Source organism: Polyodon spathula, chromosome 4 (assembly GCF_017654505.1).
Source record: "Polyodon spathula isolate WHYD16114869_AA chromosome 4, ASM1765450v1, whole genome shotgun sequence".
Classification (NCBI taxonomy): domain Eukaryota; kingdom Metazoa; phylum Chordata; class Actinopteri; order Acipenseriformes; family Polyodontidae; genus Polyodon; species Polyodon spathula.
In genome coordinates this window covers 73,735,904-73,758,611 of record NC_054537.1, presented here as the reverse complement: position 1 = coordinate 73,758,611, position 22,708 = coordinate 73,735,904, and the positions used below count along the sequence as shown (strand labels likewise).

Genomic DNA, 22,708 nt, shown 5'->3' with positions numbered 1-22,708 from the left:
GGTAGCCTGCAGACGTTTGCTCTCAAGTTCCTGGGAGTAAAAAGACACCGATTGGCTCGTGGGATCGGATGATGCCTATTGAGCATCGGGTCCCTGAGATGTGTGGAGAATTGGCTCGGTGAAAGAGAAAAAATATATATCATAATTGGGCATCCAAATTGGGAGAAAAAAGTGAAATAATTGGAGGTTCTAAAGTAAAAAAAAAAAAAAAAAAAAAAAAAATAAGAGAACATTCTATATGAGGACGTATATGAAAACAAAACACATTTGTGTTTTGTTAAACACGCGGTGTTAACTCTTTTTAAACCATTTTGGTGGTAAACCTTGAATTGCCCGAAATTAATACATTATAGTGGAATCACCTTATACCGGTCACAAAGTGTCCACAGCATGAAGTGCGTAATCATATAACTTCACATAAATTGTATTTACATAAGTTTGAATAATAAATATAATAGTATAATAAATTATTATTTTATAATGTTTCTAATATACTGAAATTATTCATGACTTTTTCCAATGTGTTACTGTGAAAAAGTTACACAAGACACTTGTCTCCTTTGTGAGCCACCACTGTCATACAGATTACAATCTAATAACATTAAATGTAGTTATTTCATATTAAATATCACAAAAAGTAATATCCTTGGAGTATACTCCAGCTGAAACTGTCATGATATGTACTGTTTTAACAGTAATGTTTTTTTTATTAATTTTATAATTTGCTTTTTTTTAATTAATTTTATAATTATATCCAAAATCTTAAGAAAAACTTTCTCTGTATTTATCTGTTTGTCTTCATGTGATATATAAAACTTAGCTAAACTGCCTACTCCATGAATAGTACCTCTTGTATGTTTACACATATCTTTACTGTATTTATGTATTTTTTTCTGTCCACAGAGCCGATATAGCCAAGCCAAGTTAAGCATACATGACCGTGCTCTGAAAGTAGCTGCTGTGGTTGAGAGTTTAGAGCGTGAGATGGAACTTCTTTGCCTCACAGGAGTCGAGGACCAGCTGCAGGCTGACGTGAGGCCTACCCTTGAGCTACTGAGAAATGCAGGAATAAAGGTACATTAAAAAAAAAAACTATTTGTAATAGACAATTGTATATCTATTCCAATATTGTTTAGTGTTTTAGTGGTGTATGGCTGTGATTCAGAGTTTATCTTTACTATCTTTGCTGTAGTTCTCAATCTGTATTCTTCCCAACAATATTTTTGCATCTTTTTTTTGCCAGTTGGGAGAATTTGGAACTCTTACGGTTGTTTTCTGATATGTACTACGACTGCTGTTTCATCAAATCTTATAAACCCTTTGTTCAATTAATATAGTCAAAATGGACATTGTCTGCCAGATCAAGCTTGCCTTTTTGAATAGTAGCCACCAGGCAAAAAATGTTTGTTTTAGATGTACAAAAAATGCATGTGTTATATAAAATAAACAACCAGCACTGACATTCCAAGAAATGTTGAAAGATTCCTTCAGGAAATCATTATAAATTTTATTTCATTTAGTAAAAACTATTATATAGGATACGCTTAGAAGATTAACGCCTATTGTCTTACACTTGTGTACCGGACTTATATTTTAAGTTTAACCTTATTTGATTTTAGGATTTTGATTAAAGTAATCCATATACTGTTTACGTAAAACAGGTCTGCCTCTAATGAAATGTTCCAATTGCTGTTCCTCAGCTTTCATTAGTGTGAACAATTTGTCCGGATCAATTCCCTCCATAATTTAAAATCCTATACAGTATGTGATCACCTGACCTTATTTTAAATGAGAAGGATGGATTTAAACAATATACTATTGTCAAAGAAATACGTGTTTTATTAACTTAAGAAGTGTATGCGTTTCAAGATACTTGTTGTTTGTTTCAGATATGGATGCTAACAGGGGATAAACTAGAAACTGCTACCTGTATTGCAAAAAGCTCACACTTGGTGTCCAGGAGTCAGGATATTCATATCTTCAAACCGGTAAGTTAAAGTTTGAAATGTGTTTAAGTTAACTTTTTAATTTAACAGAAATCCCTCTGAATTAAATGATGTGAAAACACAGCATATAGCCCGTTTTACTCATATGTTCATTGTAGGGGTTAGATGAGCCCATAACCAGTATATATTAAACAAACCTAATTAATTTGCAAATTATTTGGATATAATTTACATAGAAATGTGATTTGTTGTAGGAATAAAGAAAATCTGAATAATAAATAGTGCCCCGCAGTCTGTAATTTACCATTACAATGACTAGAATGATCTGACTATATTCAAGTACAAATTCTTCTTGACCTTTTGGGCTTTAAAGATAAGAAATTAAAACAAAAAAAGAATAATCCTGTAAATTAATTTCCTTAATTAGACTGTCCAGATTTTTAAAGTCAAATGAAATACATAACACCATTGTCTTTTGTTTCAAACTAACACTGACACCTAGCTTGTATTGCAAAATGCTCCAATGCATTACCATTTAGGAAATGTGGGTATTTGTGAACAATATATGAAAATTCTTCTCTACAGTTTTTGCTAAGAACTAGTGTGTTAAACATCTGAATTTGAAATATTGAAGCAAAATATGCATTTAAAAAATGGCAGTTTGCACTTGTATTGTGTTTTTTTGTTTAATATTTTAAAGTTTTCTAGTTTAAAATTAGGGGTGCACCGAATCCAGGATTCGGTTTTGGATTTGGCCCGAATACCTACTTTTTAAGCAGGGTTTGGATTTGGCCGAATACTTAAGATTCGGTGAACCGAATCCTATATCTGCCCAGACGCACATCCCTTTTAATACATCCTTCCAATGAGTGCAGTTCTTATTTAAATAAGACACAAATCTGGTATTGAATGTAACTGTTGTATTTAATAACAAGAACACGTTTGATGAACTCTGTCGCAGCTCTCAACTCCCTGTTACTGGTGGTGCATGCACTAAACACACACAGCTGCTGAAACAGCAAACAGCACAGTCACGTCACACTTTTCATGGAGTAGTTATGCAGTAAATCTGTAATATATAGTAACGGGAAACTGTTGTAGGCTTTCGTGCTTTGTTGCGTTGTCTGTCAAACGTGTTCCAGAGATAATACTGAGATAAAAAATAATAATAATCGGCACACAGTAATATATATTTTTTGTAACTGTCAGATGTGCTAAAAGTTGTTGAACAATATGCTTTAGTAAATTAAACAATGTTATTGTAATGTGCCAATACAAGTTGATTTACTTGGGAACTGCTGTGTTTTATTAAAATATTTTTTAAACTATTCTGTAGCCTATTTGATATGTGTTACACACAAGGTGCATTTAAATCAACGTGGGTTTTATTTCACAGGGAGATTCAGGTCGCTCATCACGGTAATAGTTTCCTCATAGCTCTCAGGTAAGGTTGTCAACAGGCTCCAGAACCTCGGGACACTAAGGCAGGTCAGGTTTTTTAACTCACATCTCTAAACTGCAATGTATTCGACATTAGAGTGAGCATGAATTGCTTCAGCAGTTTAGTAAATGTATTTAATTGTGGTGGCGATTCTATCTGGAGAGCCTCGTAACAACGATTAATCATATTACTTGAATTTTTTTTTATACAGTAAACAATATCTCTTAAAACAGTGCAACACCATTATTATGATAACTTTGCACTCACCTGCACTCTTTCATTTAACCTTTTGACAGCAGGTAAAGTTTATATTTGTTTAATATTTCTTGCTTCATACAGTCGCGCCCGGTCAAAGACTCAGAAAGCCAGTCAGCTGCTTTATAGGTTTGATTGATGGAAACGATCCTTGCAGGCATGAGTGTGCTTTTGGTGACAACCAAGTAAAATAATTCAATTAATTTAGTGACAGTTGGCACAATTCACACTCACTTTACTGAATACATTGCAGTTTAGAGAGGCGAGTTACAAAACCTGACCTGTCTTAAAGTGTCCCGAGCTTCTGGAGCCTGTTGGCAACCCTACTCTCAGATCAGGTGACACAGGCTGATCATTAAAGAAAATAGTGGGTTGATGCATCTCTCTTTTCTTGTAAAGGTAAAGTAAACGATTCTCTATTTTGATGTTTCTGTTGTGAGGGGAGGGGGCTAGTGGTAAATTGTGTAAGTTTCAAACTGAAATCTTATTCAGGGATATATTTCCATTCAGTAATAAAAATACTATTAACTAAAAGGTTCAAAAGTATAGATTGTGCATGTTCCATGTAAGTAGCTGCCAGTCTGTTTTTCAGTCAACAGTTTCCTTCAGTTTTATTGACAGATTTTGTAGATTTGATATTCGGTTCGGTATTTGGCCGAATCTTTTGAGATGGATTTGGTATTCGGCCGAATCCCAAAAACATGGATTCAGTGCATCCCTATTTAAAATAAGACAATTAATTCGTTTTTGATACTTCATTAATGAACATTTTTGATTATCATGATGATAATGATGATACTGGTGATGATGATGATGATGATATGATGATTATTATTATTATTATATTATATATATTATTATTATTGTTACCTTCATTTTTAGATGATACCGACGTAACTACTACTACTACTAATAATAATAATAATAATAACAAAAATAATAATAATAATAATAATAATAATAATAATAATAATAATAATAATAATAATAATAATAATAATAATATTTTAGTGGTAGTAGATTGTTTTCTGTTATTATTAGTATTGTTATTACTATTAGTAGTCATCATCATAGTCAATAAACATAATGCAGTAATGCAGTAAAAGTTACACAGCAGATGTGAAGTGCTTTATCTACAATAAACAGGTTTATACAGCTTTCGCTGTCAAAAGCCTGTTTTGATAGGCATGCAGCACCAGTGGGCTGCTTGTTCACCTACTCTGAAACATGAGATTTCTTTTTGAATATATCCACACACTTATTTAAGTGCTAAGTGGTCTCAGTGGACACTTGAAGATTGTAGAACTAAAGCAAACTGCCTATGATAACTTGCTTTTATGTAGCTTCAGAGACAATTAGCCGCAGTATGGAATTTCATAATAATGATATGCCCCACTTATTTCAAATAATACATTATTAAGTGCTTTATTTGAAACAGTGTATTCAGTTCATGAAAATTGATCACATTTGCCATAGCCCATGTTTCTTTTGTCAACAAATTTTTATATAATCAAAATGTAAAGCCAAAAGGGAAGATACAGGGATGGAATTTAGATTAGCAATGCATATCTGTTTGAGCCATTTCGGGTTTTACAAGCTGAGCCTAATAATTCAAAACATACTGAAGAAGTCACAGGCTCAAGTTTGTGGCATTAAGGCAAAAACTAAAATAGCACAAAACACTTGAGACATCTTCATTTAAATGGATAACTCATGTCTACATTACTCTTACTTTTAATACAGTGTTTAATATTAACCCCAACTCATTGTAATATCGCAGGTGTTAAACAGAGGAGAAGCTCATTTGGAGTTGAACGCTTTCAGAAGAAAACATGACTGCGCCTTTGTCATTTCAGGGGACTCACTAGAGGGTAAAAAAAAAAAAAAAAAACCTCATGCTTCCCATTACAACTGGAGAAAGATTCTGAACTATTACATAATACATTCAACTTGGCTGGATATACATTTTAGTTCTATATCAATTGTTAAACTTAAAGCAAATGCAGAAAAAAATGCAACACGTTTACACCCCCCACCCCACCCACAGTTTTACATTCCATAATTTTTGCACCAAACAATAACTCAGCTTATCTACAAGGCTGTTGTTACAAAGCTCCCCATGATTTCTTTTCAAACTGTTTTTTTTTTGTTTGTTTTACTAAGTTTTTTTGTGTTTACTGCCTTACTCAGAACACGTGTATCAGTATTTAACATAAGTTGTTCTTAAATACCATCACAGGAAGATGTTTTGAAAGTGTCCTTTCTGAAACTATAGGTCTGCCTGAAGTACTACGAGCATGAGTTTGTGGAGCTGGCGTGCCAGTGCCCAGCAGTGGTATGCTGTCGATGCTCTCCCACACAGAAAGCCCAGATAGTAAAGCTGCTGCAGCAGCACACTGGCAAGCGTACCTGTGCAATAGGTGAGCACAGATACTTGGACTTCCCTGTTTGGTTGTCAACCTGCCAGAGAAGAGTACCAGTGATACAACAAATGTCCACCAGGGGGCATACAAATAAATGTAAAACACAACCTTTTTGATTCCATGTAGAATTTCATTTTAACTTTAGATTTGTTCTGTATTCCACTTAACTGTATACCTGATAATACATATTCCTGGTAACTGATTACATTTTCACACAATATGCCAGTTTTCTGGGAATATCCTATTCTGGTCAATTGTATTATATGAGATCGGGCAAGTGGCCAATGTTACTGTTCATTTTCTCAGACTGCATTCTGAGGTATATCAAATTAGCCTTGACAAACTCCCATAATATATACAAAACAATTATAATTTTCTTTTACAGGTGATGGAGGAAATGACGTCAGTATGATCCAAGCAGCTGACTGTGGAATTGGAATAGAAGGAAAGGTAAAAATATGAACTGTTTTGTATCTCACACATTGGCTTAAACACTTCAATCCACAATTGTAAGTTACAAAGGTTGTTTTCATCACTTTGAAATAAAATCACGTAATATGTGGATCCTCTTTTTTATTTTTGTATTTAATTTTTTACTAAAGATTATGTATCAAGTAGTGTACTCTGTCTTGTATGTCAGGAGACCATATTCTGCCTCATAAGAAGACAGTACTATACAATAAGAGACAGAATGAATTGTATAATTAACTTAAAATCATGAGAAAAAAAAAAAAACAGTAATGGAATGAGAAACTGTGGTCGTGTCTCCCATTAAAAAAACAAACATTCTTATAGGAGGGGAAACAAGCATCTCTGGCTGCAGATTTCTCCATCAAGCAGTTTAAGCACATTGGCAGGTTGCTGATGGTGCACGGCCGCAACAGCTACAAGCGTTCAGCTGCCCTGGGTCAGTTTGTCATGCACAGAGGCCTTATCATCTCCACAATGCAGGTACAGTACCTTGTAACATTAAAAATGTGCTGAAAATTACTGAGCAGGTTTCATTTTTATATGTAATGCTCCCCCAATGTTTTCTTTTTGTTCTAGGCTGTATTTTCTTCAGTATTCTATTTTGCATCTATTCCATTGTACCAGGGATTTCTCATGGTGGGGTAAGTGGATGCATTATGGTATCTCTCATTTGATTCTGAGGCATTAGACACACTTAGTTGAAAGTAAACAAAGAAGACTTGAGTTTTAATTTTCAGTTTTTGACAAAAAGAATAACTTTATTTTGTTGACTGTAATGCTTCATGTTTATTGTGACACTGTTTTCATTTTGATTGAACTGCAGTGAGCGGCCAATGCTAAATTGGATGTCTGAATACTCTTGGGCTTTACAATAGGGAGCCTCATAATTTTGTATACAAAGAAGAATGCACCAATCTGGTGTTCAATTAACAGACGGACATAGAATGAAATGACTTTGATAGCAATCTCCAAGTTCAATCTTGGTTTCAGGGCATGTGGATAAAAATAACACATTTGTCTTTTAAAATGAAATATGCAGCAATACATAATACACAAGGCAGTAACTATAATGTGATCAGTTTAGTGGAGGTGATCAGTAATACGTTCATCTGCTTTCTACTGTGTTTACAGGTATGCAACAATCTACACAATGTTTCCAGTTTTCTCATTAGTTTTAGATCAGGATGTAAAGCCAGAGACTGCTCTCTTATATCCTGAACTTTACAAGGACCTCACAAAGGTAAGAGGTTTTGGAGCATTTTCCAGTGGCCTGAATTGCACTGCTCACAGGGCACACGTCCCAGAGTAATTCAGGAGCATGCTAGCTCAGCTCTCTCAACAGTATTACACTATTATTATGATTATAATTATTTGTTTTATGACCAAGCAGGATAACACCCACCCACTCAACAGGTAGCCAGCCAGCCCCAGAGCTTTCTTTTCAGACGAGTGTCTAGGTCAAGCCAACCTTGGCCGAAGGCGGAAACCACAATCTCCTAATTCTTTTGAGCTAATTCTTGGTTATTTGATGGATGGCTCTTCTAATTAGTACTAATTAGGAAAGGTGATTAGTGTACAATATCCCATTATTTTACAAACCTGATGTTTAGTATGATTTCATATGGTATTACCTGACTGCTAAATTAACAGTAAAGGGAAAAGGGTTCAAAAGGATTCCACTGATTGTTAGTTTTATGTTGTTTTTTTGTTTTTTTTACATACCTAAGGCCAGTTCATTAACATTGGCAGTTGCTTAGTGCAGTGTTACTGTACATATTTGGCAGTGGGAATTTTTTTTTTTCTTTTCATTAATATAGCAAATGGGAAGCAAAGGTATTTACAGATGCTCTTAGTTTGTCAATTTGCAACAGCTTTACAGAACTTGTGTCTGTGTAAGCAGTATGCCATGACAAACAAAACTGGGGTCACCTGCAGCTATGCTTCAAGTCGAATTAAATCTGCTGAATAATGTTACGTTAACAAATTGAATTACATGCCTCTTTGTAGTTTTCCATATACATAATAAAAAACTGAAAATTTTGAAAAATTGAAAAATGTGACATTTTGAAATCTAATGTGAAATACAGTACTATTATTATGGCTTCTGATAGACTTTTGCAGTATCATTTTGTATCATGAAGATCTGCTACATCCAGTGACTACTGTGAATAGTGCAGCTGGCAACAAGGGAAAGACCGCATGACAGCATGGAGAGACAGCTGACAGGAGGAAAGAGACCCCATTGGGGCTGACAAGGGTTAGCTACCCTGGTCGGCAGTATCCAGCTCTATGTTTTCAAAGGTAAACAGGATTCTGGAGACACCTGCCCAAGGCTTCTAAGAAATTAAAGAGAAAAATACCCCTAGAGTCTGCGAGAGCGGGGGCGGAAGATGACTCAACATTGGATAACACTGTTAACAACGTAGGAATGGAAACGGATATGAGAATGGAGAGTACTTCACAAAAGACTAGTTCAAGATCTGCAGTTAGCAAAGACATGGAACTCCACGTTTGTATCTGCAGCTGGAGCAAGGCGACAACGGTCAGGGGTTTGAAGATTCATCAAGGGAGAATGAAATGCTTGAGGGAGAAGGGACAAGGGCCTCTCATTGATCAGTACTTCTTACGAAGTCAGTCAAGTCAGTCGAATGAAATCCAGCGACAGGAAGCAAACCACAGTTCGCAGGATATCAGCACCCCTGTCATAGACGTGAGGAGGACTTGGATTCTAGTGGTGAATCTAATGATCCTTGCGAACCCGGTCAGACGAACCAGCGTAAGAGAGAAAAGAACCTCAGAGGACACAAGCCTGGAGTTAAATGGCCAAGAGCTTGTGAGAAAACTGCATGGGACACAGTAAACATGGAAAGGTTAAATGGAACAGTTGAAAAGAAGCTGGCTAAATTTGGGGACATCATCTACGCATATGGAAGCGGGAGGTTTGGGATTGAAAAAAGGAAGGAAAAAGTACAAACTATTCCTGGAAAGTCTAGGCGGCAGCAGGAGATTGAACGCTTAGTTAGAGAAAGGAGGCAGTTGAGGACGCAATGGAAAAAAGCAGAACAAAGTCAGAAGGAAGGACTCCATCTGTTAGAAAGGGTCATAAAAGATAAGCTTGCAACATTGCGCATAGCTGAGCACCTACAGAAACACTACAAAGCGAGCGAGAACTAACTTTTATAAAGAGCCATTCAAATTTGTAAAGAAGATATTCACCAGCGAGAAAAATGGCACACTAAAATCATCTAAGTTTGAGCCGGAGAGATATTTGGAGGAAACACATACAGATTCAAAAAGGCAGGAGCCTATGTCAATTTCTTCAGATATCCCACCTATCAATCCACCCGAATACCAAATGGAGGACTGTGCACCTAAGTGGAAAGAAGTAGAGCAAGCTATGAAAAAAGCAAGGGCATCATCATCTCCAGGGCCTATTGGAGTTCCATACAGAGTGTACAAGAGTGCTTCTGGAGTTGTTCGAATCCTATGGAAATTGCTGAAAGCGGCATGGGAAAAACCAAGAGCATGGCGCCGAGCAGGTGGAGTCTTTATACCAAAAGAAAAGGATTCTACAAGCATCGGTCAGTTTCGTCCTATTTCCCTATTAAACGTAGAAGGCAAGATTTTCTTCAGCATTATCGCTCACAGATTGTCAACCTACCTATTAAAGAACTGCTTCATTGACACTTCAGTACAAAAAGCAGGCATTCCAGGTTTCCCAGGATGCTTAGAACACATCAGCGTAATCTGGCAACAAATTCAATCAGCAAAAAAGGAAAGGAAGGAGCTCCATGTGACATTCCTGGATTTGGCTAATGCATATGGTTCAGTGCCACATGAACTTCTTTGGGCAGCATTTTATTTTTTCAGCGTACCGATGACAATAACAAATTTGGTGAAAGCCTACTTTGGAGAGTTACAATTTAGTTTTTCAACTTCAGAATTCAGCAATACATGGCAATGCCTAGAAGTTGGAATAATGGCAGGATGTACCATTTCTCCACTTTGTCTTTTACCATGGCAATGGAAGTAATTATAAAATAGGTAGTGGGAGGAGAGCGCTTGGCTTCTGGAATGCGACTACCACCAATTCAAGCATACATGGATGACATGACAACAATGACTACAACAGTAGCCTGCACTAATCGGTTATTGGGCAAATTAACCAATAACATTGAATGGGCACGAATGCAATTCAAGCCCACTAAATCAAGAAGTATCTCTATAATTAAAGGTAAAGTAGTAGATAAAAGGTTCTACATTAATGGTGAGGCAATGCCAACAATGTCTGAGAAGCCAGTGAAAAGTCTAGGGAGATGGTACGACAGGGATCTAAAGGACACAGTTTGTGTGGGAGAAGTTAGACAACAAGCAGTAGAAGGGTTGAAGAGCATAGACAGCAGTGCTTTACCAGGTAAACTGAAACTCTGGTGTTTTCACTTTGGTCTACTGCCGAGACTGCTGTGGCCACTGACTGTGTACGAGGTTTCCTTGACAACAGTTGAGAAGCTGTAAGCTTTAATCAGTTCATACATCAGGAAATGGTTGGGAGTTCCACGCTGCCTCAGCAGAGTGGGACTTTATGGTAAAGGAATACTGCAGCTGCCAATCTCTGCTCTAACCGAGGAGTTTAAGTGCGCTAAAGTCCAACTGGAAATGGCATTAGTAGATTCACGTAACAAATGTGTAAGGGAGGCAGCACCTCTGTTGAAAACTAGAAGAAAATGGACGGCAAAGAAAGCTGTGGAAGATGCTGAGATATTTGGGGCAAGTTCAGCATGGAAAAGGAGGTTTTGGTCTCAATTTAGCTCCTCCTACATGGCACAAGGCGACCCCGGCTCAACGGAGGAAGCTGGTAGTCAATGAGGTGCAAAAGCAGGAGGAGAGGATGAGGTGTGTAAAGGCTGTTTCCCAGGCGAAGCAGGGAGAATGGATGAGATGGGAGAGTGTGGAACAGCGCAAGATCGGCTGGCACGACCTATTGACAATGGAACAGAGCAGGATCAGTTTCCTCATCAGATCAGCATATGATGTTCTCCCATCACCACAGAACATAAACCTCTGGGTGGGGGAGGATCCCTCATGTCCTTTTTGTTCATTACCTGCAACATTAAGGCACATTTTGACAGGATGTAAGGTGGGTCTTAGCCAAGGACGGTTTACTTGGTGCCATGACCAGGTGCTGCGATGTTTGGCCTTAGCACTGGAAGACAAGCGTAACCTGACCAATAAGTTGCCACCAGTTCCATCAAAGCATTACACACAAAAGACAATATTTCTCTGTCCAGGAGAGCAACCACCAAGAAAAGGTGTTAAAATCAAGCCTCGCTCAGGACACCTGGAAGCTGCTTCGACCAGACATTGTCTTGTGGTCTGGATCAGCATGCCTTGTTCAGCTGGTAGAGTTAACAGTGCCATGGGAAGATGCTGTGGATGAGGCATATGAGAGGAAGAAACTTCGGTATGCTCAACTAGTTGCTGAAGCAGAACAACGAGGATGGAGTGTCCGAGTTTACCCAGTGGAGGTGGGTTGTCGAGGATTTGTGGCACACTCTACAACCCGGTTTCTCAGAGATGTCGGGTTCAGCGGCCAGGAATTGCGTCGCACAGTGAAGAACTTATCTGAAGCAGCGGAAAGGAGCAGCAACTGGCTGTGGTTGAGACGGAAAGATTCTGGATGGGGATCTCAAGCACAATAGAAAGAAAGCAACGCTGATGTACAGGTAAGTAAGCTGGGCTGAGCTGAGTGGGGGATGGAGGGGGGTGATGCTGGGATGCCAGAGTCACTGTTGAGCCCTCTTGAGGTGTCATGGGCTAGTCAACGAAACACTGAGGATGGAAGGTGCCCACTTGAAGACCCCAGAGATGTACCCTACTTAGCTCAATCGAGACGTTGTCATGCTGGTGCGCTCGAGAGACCGCGCTGGGTTGATCCCCGGAGCCAGCATCGGAGCCGTTGTGTGTGCTGATGCACTGGGGAGGCAAAATAAGCTGATCCCTGGAGTCAGCATTACACTTCAACAATCAACACCAGACAGAAGGTTATCTACATCATCAGATGGAAAACAACTCAAATGGATGGAGATGCAGATGGAATCACACTAGTTTACTGCAAAGCTACGTCTTAGTTGGTGCTTATCTTCGCGAGAGCCGAGTTCAAATCAGCATGAAGTTCAACATCTACTCTCATGTAATGGAAATCAAGTAGTTTCTTTGATTACGTGATGTTAAATAAAGTATCAACATTTTGTTCATTTAGTTGTTTTCTAAATTGTGTCAATAATAAAATTCTAGGTAATGCAAAACTTTTGCCCATGGCTGTGCATAGCAATAGTAAACATGCTTTGCAAATCCTTGATTATAATGTTATTAATAAAATTTCTTTGTTCTAAAACCTCTCCTTTTATTTCCTAGGGTCGATCGTTATCATTCAAGACTTTTCTCATTTGGTTTTTAATTAGTGTGTACCAAGGTATGTGCAACTATTTTTCCTTTGATGTTTTTTGTGTCTTCTTTTTAAATTTGGCAGTAATATATCCTAACAATTATTCAACCATTTTTGTCTGTAGTTTCTCAGTAGCTTAAATTTCCTCATTTCATCAACAGTTGCAGATTGCTTTTTGTCTATTGCGTAAATCGATATTTTAGCCTATAAACAGACTTTTGCAGTGAGGACGTATTTTTATTGATGCGTAACATATCAACAGTTCTGTTTTTAATTAAAGGCTAATAGTAAAAACATTTAAAAAAGAAACAAAAAAGAGCACAATTTTAAACGACCTGCCTATCAAGTTTCATTTATTACATAGTGTTTGCCTCTCTGGAATGTGTACAGTGTTCGAAAATGCAATTATGTGATCAGTTAGAGGCCATTAAGCACAATTTATGCAATGTTATAAATAAATGAAAGACTGTCAAAATACATTAAACATCATACCAAGATGCATTTGGTGGAAAGCTTGGGGCTGCATTTTCTTTCAAATTCTTAATTGCTGGGATCACATTTCCCAAATTTCTTGTGTCCCGGTGTCTATTGCCAGCTTGGAAGGAAACGATTGTCAGAGTGGATTTTAGAGCCATTTCTTCTACGTATGAAAAGTTCAGAACCAGACAGATCTGTTTCTTCCATGTTGGGTAAAGTTTTAGGGCTTTTGTTAAAAAATAAACATAGTCAACTTCAAGCCACACCAACTTTCATCAAGGTAAGTGTGGTTATATATATATATATATATATATATATATAGATATATATATATATATATATATATATAGATATATATATATATATATGAAAGATGACAGTACTGTATATTGTATAGCAACTGCTTAGGTCTCAGGTATGCCTTTGGGATTCAGTTAACTTTTCAGGATAATTAACTGCATTTTGGAATCTTAATAATTACCCTATAGGTTTCTGCTCAAAGAGCCAACTTCCCAACGTTTCAATATGTTTAACATACCTTATACACACACATTAAAGGGTTTTACTGTTCACATCTGTTTTTTTGGGTTTTTTTTTTTTTTTTTGTTTTTTTAGTACAGGCTAAAGAATCTTACAGAGTCAAAAACAGAACTAAAATTTATAACAATTCAGTGTGCACTATGGTTTAATTATTATTATTATTTTTAATGGTTATTGTCTTATAAACTCATGTTGAATTGATAAGCTTTGTAGATGTTTCAGATTACATGCATACTGGGTCCTTCCTGCTTCTGCGTGTAGTAGCAAGGGCTTGTTTGTTTAGTTTACAAGGTAATGAAGTGGCAGGAAGGCTTCAAGAAAGGAGGGTTTACCTTCTTTTGAAGCTACACCTTCCTCCTTTCTAACCACACTTACTTTTCAGATAGTTGCGATTTGACTTACATCATAAGAATTATCCAGAGAATACTCTTACTTTTCAGTTTTCATTTTTTCAGTTTGTTACAGTAAACTGAAAATTATGTTTGCAAATATTTTTTACATTTTGGTTTACGAAACAACACTCTTAAAGTTTCTGATGTAAAGAATCACTCAGGAATGATATGATACTATAAAATAGAACATGAATACCTTGTGTTTTTCTTTTCTTACCAGGTGGTATTTTAATGTATGGTGCGCTGCTGCTGTTTGAGTCAGAGTTTGTGCATGTAGTGTCCATTTCCTTCACTGCCCTGATATTGACAGAGTTGCTGATGGTTGCACTGACCATCAGGACGTGGCATTGGTTAATGGTTCTCGGAGAGTTCCTCAGTCTTGGCTGCTATGTGGCCTCCCTTGCCTTTCTCAATGAATATTTTGGTAAGTTTTTACATAGTAAACTGGAGTAAGTTTATCATTTATCTGTGTATTTGTTGTGAATTTAATTTGAATTATAGGTAGTTACATTCAATATTTTGTTAATCACGTATGCACGATAATGCATTTATTTTGTCATTAAATGTATGTATATAGCCACAGGAAATGGCTATACCATGAGGTTTGGTGCATAAGTCAACTTTCCAGAGGATTTTCAAGTTTCAAGTTTATTTATTTATTTATTTATTTTTAGAAAATGGGGGACAATATATACTGATACCCAGGAAACTGCAGAATAAAAAAAAGAACATGACCCACAACACTTCAAAATGTGACCCACAACACTTCAGAACGTGACCCAAAACACTTCAAAACGTGACCAACAACACATCAGAACTTGACCCACAACACTTCAGAACTTGACCCACAACACTTCAGAACGTGAACCACAACACTTCAGAATGTGACCCACAACACATCAGAACCTCACCCACAACACTTCAGAACTTCACCCACAACACTTCAGAACATGACCCACACCATTTCAGAACTTCACCCACAACACTTCAGAAAAAGTTATTCCATTGATAATATAACGCAAGGATTAGGTTATCTAAAGAAAGTGTAATTCTGGGTTATCAAGTTTTTCCAGGAACCCCCTAAAATCTGTTCATTGCAGAATACTCTTACACATCAATACTGTTTTTTTTTTTTTTTTTGTATATGTTTCTGTGTATTGTTCATGTACTAGAATTGACTTAATGCTTATGTTTATTCTGAAATTGGAAAGGAAAAGACATTTTACTTTATAGTTAATCAAAACTGGCAGAATTTCATGGAAAGTATTAAAACTATAAAACACAGACCTGTTTTGCAATTTTAAATAAAATAAGCTAATTCTCTCATACACATTTGTCAATAATATATACCAGAAATCAGGAGCAGGTGCAAAAACAAAAAAACAACATTCCCTCAAAACCTTAGTTTCATAAGAATACAAGGTTCTTGTTTGAATAGTTAGATCCCTGACACTTATAAAAAGTGAACCTGGGCTGTGTCTTGCTGCTTAGAATGTGCTGCATGATTTGTATTGCACAGAGCGCTATGTTTCTGCTTTCCTTTTTACAGTTTTTCTTTTCCGTTTCTTAAAATCTTAATTGCTTGTACATTCATTTCAAATATGAAACTTCTTCAGTGCTGTCTAAGATAATTACGCAATATCAAATTCAAAATCTACTGTTTACTATGAGTATACAGAAATGATACCAAAAAAAATAATAATTTTGAAAAGAAATATTAAAGTGGCACAGTCTGTTACAGCATTATCAGTACTTACTGTTACTGCCTTACATTTATTTTTTTAAGTGCTTTGATAGAATCTCCAGCTCCCATGTAAATGACATATAGCTGCACGTTCCTCTCATCATTGTTAAAACAGAGAAAGCAGCAACGTGGCTAAGAGTCTGATTTGGATAAAAAGCGGGACATTTTTGCTTGAACTGAATGGTAGTTTGTGAAATGACTTGAAGACAGCAGGAGTGCAGTAAAGATCCCCACTGCATATCAGTTTCAACCATTATAGCTTTTATGTAGCTTTAGTGGGCAGCTTGTTACCTTTACACATGATGATAAATTAAGTTAATATTAAAACCTGTAATGGATCAATCTGCTATACAATAGGACTATCAATGGATAGGTGGATACATATATCAGAACACTTGTGATTTACATTATGGTGCAACAACACATATAGTAATAAAGTATACTAAAGGCTGTAACAGTAAGTACTGAGAAAGTAAAGAAAGGGGTGTTTCCTAATGCTTAAACAGTCACAGTAGGTGTATAGACTGTGTAGATCTATTGCTACAGCAACTCTTTTTAAATCTATCTTTTTCTTTCATGCTTCTCCTTGCCGTTTTACCATTGTAAAGGTATAGGCAGAGTGTCATTCGGAGCTTTCTTAGGTAGGTGGTTTTATAAAGGAATGCTTTCTCGTTTAATGTTGATAAATTATTGATGGGGAAAAAGGTAGTGAAGCATTCTTTGAAAAAGGAAAGTTATTATGGTTCTTTTAGGTAAAAACGTAGTTAGAACTTTATTGTGTACTTGTTACATACAGCTATGATTTTCGAGCAGCCTATTTAATTTGCAAACCATTACCATTTCAAACAGTGAAACACAGTCATTTTAATTAATTTAAAGTCCGAACAGTTTGGCTTTACTGTTGAACGTCATATGTCAGTTCTACATGCTGAAAACATCTTAGAAGTAAGGTTGTTCAGCAACTTTACCTCAAAAGAGCAGTTGTTCTTTAGTTTTACTCTAATACCGTGGGATGAAAAACCGAACTCCAAAAATAAACTGTGGAGTCTGTGTGGTGAAATGGCACTGTTATCAACGTGTTATCAAAACTTAATAGCAGCTTGTGGATAGTCAATTCATTGATTCTTCTTTCTCTTTTAAAGTGATGTATTCATTTAAGTTGCGAGTTTAAGTCAAGTTTGGTAAATATGGCCATTTTCTCTTTTGTTTTGTTTGTATTGTTTTATGTTTTTTTTAGGCAGTCAAAGAAAATTGTATAAAGTAACTCATACTGTACCATATCTACAGTTTAAAGTGTACAGAGTTATAATATATGAACAAATAGTCTCTAGTAAGATATATTGGTAGCATGTAAAAGTGGTTCTTGATGCCATGAGCTAGGAATATTTTGTTGACAGTAGCTTCTTTTTCCATCTTCATTTGAAACGGCACAGGATGATTTTGCATCCACATTTACTTATCCACCATGTCTTTCATTTTTCCTAGATGTCGCCTTTATCGCAACCCCGACCTTCCTGTGGAAAGTGTCAGTGATAACTGTTGTGAGCTGTCTTCCACTTTACATTCTCAAGTACTTGAGGCGCAAGTTCTCCCCTCCAAATTATTCCAAGCTTACCTCATGAACGTGACAAGTTTCCCTCTTCATGCCCCTTCAGTTGAATTAAGACTCGGCACTTTGAGAAGGCACCATAATGCAGGGACCGCTGTTGTCAATGGTCCATGGACCAGGACTATGGAAACCAATGAAAACATGTAAACAGAGCACAAAGAGAGAGAGGGTAAAAAAAAAAAAAAAAAAAAACAAACATGCAAGGCACTTCGAATGGACAGGCACTGCCGACATTTTTTATTGCCTTCAGAATTTCTGATTTATCACCAGTGATATAGTTTCTACACAACTTTGTCAGTTCATCGACATTATTTTTTGTACTTAATTCTTCCATTGAACAAATCTTATTTTCAAACATTTTTTTATTGCTAAAACATTGATTTCGGTAGATTTAAGTTGATTTCAGATTCTTTCCATTGTTTTTTGTCAGTGAACTCATTCCACGATTCCATTGTAAATAATGATTCATAACCGCAGCTTATTAATGTCTCCAGACTGTATACTTTGTACAGTAATTATTTACTGTGAACATCATCTGTACAATAGCAAATATTAACAGTAATGCACTACTAGAATTAAGTGCAGACTTATTGCAGCACAATATTATTTGTTCTGGGAACAATTGTTTAGATTGCTTTTCCCAACACTGTCCTTCGTATTCCGATTTAAAAGTAGAAGAACTTGTACACAAAAGCCAAGTTGCACATACCGAGTAATCTATGCTTCATTTCTTTGCAACAATGACAAACTGAACTCATTTTAAAAAGCCTTTGCCCGTAATATACTGTAGTTGTGTTGGGAAATACAGTTTATGTGTACAGCAGTTCTAAATTTGATAAATGCTTCCAGGCTAAGTAAGAGCACCACATGTACCTGTATATGTCCCATAAACACATAACTGAATGCTTGCTTTGTAATTTAAAAGCCTTGAAATCCCTGTTTACTTCTGTTACTCAGGTAAATTACTTATTCTTAGAAAAAGGAAAACAAATCCCTTTACAAAGTCAATGGCTTCTGGACACAAAACATGCCTAAATGCATATATACTGTGTAGAAACAGCCTGAAACTACAGTACTTCATTCAGGATGTCAACATTCAATACACCACAATCCAGTACAATGTATTACAGATGTCTAAAACATGTATTATGCTTTTAAGTGTGCTCAGTAATTTCTCTGGACATCTGAAAGCTCTCAGCACTTTTTCCCATTGTACAATATTAAAAGTAACAATCAGCTTTAATGGTTTAGTTGGCTATGGTCTACCTTTCTATAGTGTGTACCTTATTAGTGTATTTTAGACAATGTTAGTTTATACAATCTTCCACAATGTCTTTGCCAGCCATTCCTGTGGAGCATCAGACCCCAGTATAAAGATGTCTGAACTGTGCAACACATATCCTTTCTTCAAGATCCTCGGTTGAAATTGTGCTACCATTTTAAGATTGTGCTATGCTTTATTTGCTACATATTTATACCATTCATTCTTGGTTAAAGAGCAATAAATAACATTTTTACAACAAAAAAAAATGTGTTTCTCATTTACTGATATATGAGAGGTTGTGCCTGCCTGTATGTGTTGTGCATGTGTGTACAGTTGCTTCTTTTGAACTACCAGCTTGTTTCCACAAGGCGTCACTTTTTCTCATTTCTGTAGTCAGAGGCAACTTTGAAAAAGCCAAACTGTTAACACTATGTTTACCTCACTATGTTTTTTTTTGTCTGACTTAGAACAAATGTGTTGAGGCAGTCGTTTGTTTGTTTATTTTTTATTTATTTATTTATTTATTTATTTATTTATTATCTGTATTGGTTTATTTTCCATTAATTTCTTGGTTATATAGTAGGTATACGTTTTTATTTTTTGTGATTTGTTTTGGGTTAAATGTTGTATTGGTAGCATTAAAGACTGTATTCCTTTTGTAATATATTTTCTTAGCATTTCATATAAAACCCCCTTATTTCAATAGTTCTACTGATTTCCAGAAACTGAACTAAAGATCCTCAATTTTAAATAATGCTTTAAATAGTCAGCTGAGACAGAGGAGAGAAGGATTATATTCTGTGAGTCACTGGTATGCAACACAGGTACACACATGAAGGCACTGTACCTGCAAAGGGGATTTATTATTTAAAATGTGTCCTATTCAGATTCTATTTATGGTATAAATGTATATTCTTCCCTACTAAAAGTGCAAATGGTGGAAGTCACCATTGCAGAAACCCATTTTTGGGGGTAAAAGAAAGAATAGATATCCCACCCATTTCACTAGTAGTGAAAGTGGAGACAGTTATCTGTTCATGTTTTTCTCTGAATAACATTTGATGTACCACTGCACTTATGGGATGTGTTGCTTTTTAGTGTATAAAAGTGGGTTTACACTATCTATGGATATTTGGCACTTGTTTCTTTCAAACCTTGCTTCTCTTTTAGATGTAATTGGTGGCAATAAGGTTTCAAGAAAATTCACTGATCTCTCAAAATAAAGTTTTGATAATGTCTGCACTATAGTTATCAGGGTCCTTTTTTGCCATAGAAGTAACATTTTCCCTGTGGAGAAATTCACAACTTTACCAGCAGATGGCACTCTGAACCTGCACATAAAAAATGGGACAACTGGGTTCTCTAGACTTATTCTTCCAGTTTGATATTATGCTTGCTTATTAAAAAAAAAAAAAAAAAAAAAAAAAAAAAAAATCAATTAAGTGACAGAAATCTTTCAACTATTATTAACATTAATATTATTCTCAAACTCATACCATCGAGCGAGCTACAGGCCTGTGTTGGACAAAGGCCAGCCCTGCAGGTGTCCGCTCTGAGCTCACTGGGTGCCTGCCAGCAGGGTTCACTGAAACTAACCAATAAAGTATAATACTACAGTTATACAGTCGGCGCTGTCTAATCAGATACTGGTAATCAGGATTTCTGTTTAAATGGGTTACAACTCGGGGAGACGGTTCTAACAAATGTCATTTATGTTGTTTAATTGGGACGTCACTTTGTTCAATTGGTATACAGTATTTTCAAACGATGAACGGAAAGCGCTTCTCAGAGCAAGACAGGTCGCGTCGCATAGTGCATTGAGTACGTGAGTGCGCTGTGTAGTCATAATGTGATGTGATTTCGTTTTTTTTTCTTTTCATAAGAAACAAAAAAGTGACAGGTTTTCTCAACTGCGTTGATGGATTTTCTGTTATGGACTGAAGCAAAAACTTTAAATCACTAATGATTGATTTAAGGGTGGCTGAGGAAATTACTTTTTAATAGATGAAAAGGTGACAGATCTGATGTACTGCTGAGTTTGAAAGCATGGGACTGACTCACTGGCACAGCATTGGTCTTTTGTTATGATGAGTAGTCAGGTAACACTGTGTGTAAAGTGAATGATTTTGCGCCTGATAGCTGATGTGTGGTTAGTGACACAGTCATTTTGGTGATGGTACTATGACCACTAAAAGGTCTCACTAAAAAAGTCTATAAATGGATGCTGTCACATTATTCTTTCCTTGAGTGAACTGTTAGCAACATAACCAAGAAATGTGATTTCATCTTTACAACGTGATAGTGTGTTTAATAATGCAATAATGTGTAAATTGGGAGCACAATTGAGATAAATAAACCAGAGCATGCACAGTCATGGGGTGCTCCTATTAGCGTAATAATCGCACGCAATATTTGTATTATTTGCAACAAAATATGATTTGAAACATCTATACAAGGATGACGTTTTATAAAAGTTTGGTGAAGATGAGTGCCAAATTAAGCAGTTATAGTATTTACCATGTACAGTATGACAGATTGACAGGCATGAGCAGAGCATGAGACTCTCCCTTTTTTCGTTTTTAAACAAGGCAAACACTTTATCAGCAACAACAAAGAAACAAATCATTGTAAGCATTTTATCCTGCTCTCTCTAAATCTAAATGATCCTTCTGTATATTGTCATTTACCTATCGATATTAATTCATTTTTAAATAATAACATTTTTGTCATATAACAGGTACCAAATGATCTCCGATTGTTATGCAGTGGTTCTGTACTATGGTACAATAGTAGTTCAGTCATTTGTAGAACAACATTTTCAGATTAAAACCAATCATATAACTGGTTATTGAGACAGTACTAACATCAGTTAACAATATCCTACCACTGCTCCTTATGTGTGCTAAATGTATTTAGTTACAAATGGTGTAGTCTACAAATGGTTCTGCCTGAGTTTCTTCATGATATAGTGATATACTAATGTTATATAAAGGTGTCCCAGTGGTATTTCCAAACACTGTGCATTGGCTGATTGTTACAAAGAGAAAATTGAGTTCCCTGCATTTTGCCAGTCAAATCTGCTCTCCCAGTATTCTGCACACCCAATCCATACACTTCTGTGCATGTATATTTGCCTTTAAGATACAAGGAGTCACTATCATTTTGTGTTTCTTTCACAAATATAAAGGATGGATCTTCATTTGATCACAGCATTGAAACCTTCATGTAGTATACTGAGAATGCAGTTAATTAGCAATGTTTGATTACATCAGAGAAAAGGCTATTCTGTCATGGCAGGCTGTTATTTCTTCATTTGGATAAATTCAAATTATACAAGGTCATTTAAAAACCCTACTATATCCTCAACAGCTGCATTGATTTATGAAGCTGCACTGTCTGTTTAGCTGTTTTAAATTTTTTTATTCAAACATTTTTTGCGGCTGTGCTATTGAACCATTGAAGTCTCCTACATTTAAACTGGGACTCTTCTGTGTCAAGCTAATAAAGATCTTTACAGTAAACAAATATATATTTCCAGTGTTAGAAACTATGTCATTTCAAACTCAAACTATTTTTTTTTCAACAAATCAGACTGGGTTACTTTATTAATGTCTTCATTTTCCTCTGTCATGTCTTGAGTAGAATAAAGTTTGCTTGAGTTTTGCAGTTATTTGCAATAACAATGGGTTTTGCTTCAATTT

General features: G+C 36.1%; 1 protein-coding gene across 1 annotated transcript in view; it reads left to right on the top strand.

The window, feature by feature from the left end:
• The window catches only part of atp9b (ATPase phospholipid transporting 9B), a 189,814-nt gene extending 170,541 nt beyond the window's left edge, over window positions 1-19,273 (top strand). Inside the window, 12 exon segments of the mRNA XM_041248556.1 lie at window positions 904-1,074; window positions 1,890-1,988; window positions 5,423-5,513; window positions 5,919-6,062; window positions 6,451-6,515; window positions 6,861-7,016; window positions 7,113-7,177; window positions 7,668-7,776; window positions 12,951-13,008; window positions 14,611-14,814; window positions 16,743-16,775; window positions 17,620-19,273. Coding sequence (XP_041104490.1) covers window positions 904-1,074; window positions 1,890-1,988; window positions 5,423-5,513; window positions 5,919-6,062; window positions 6,451-6,515; window positions 6,861-7,016; window positions 7,113-7,177; window positions 7,668-7,776; window positions 12,951-13,008; window positions 14,611-14,814; window positions 16,743-16,775; window positions 17,620-17,756 — 1,332 coding nt within the window. The 3' untranslated portion in view covers window positions 17,757-19,273.
• The last annotated feature ends 3,435 nt before the right edge of the window (window positions 19,274-22,708 follow it).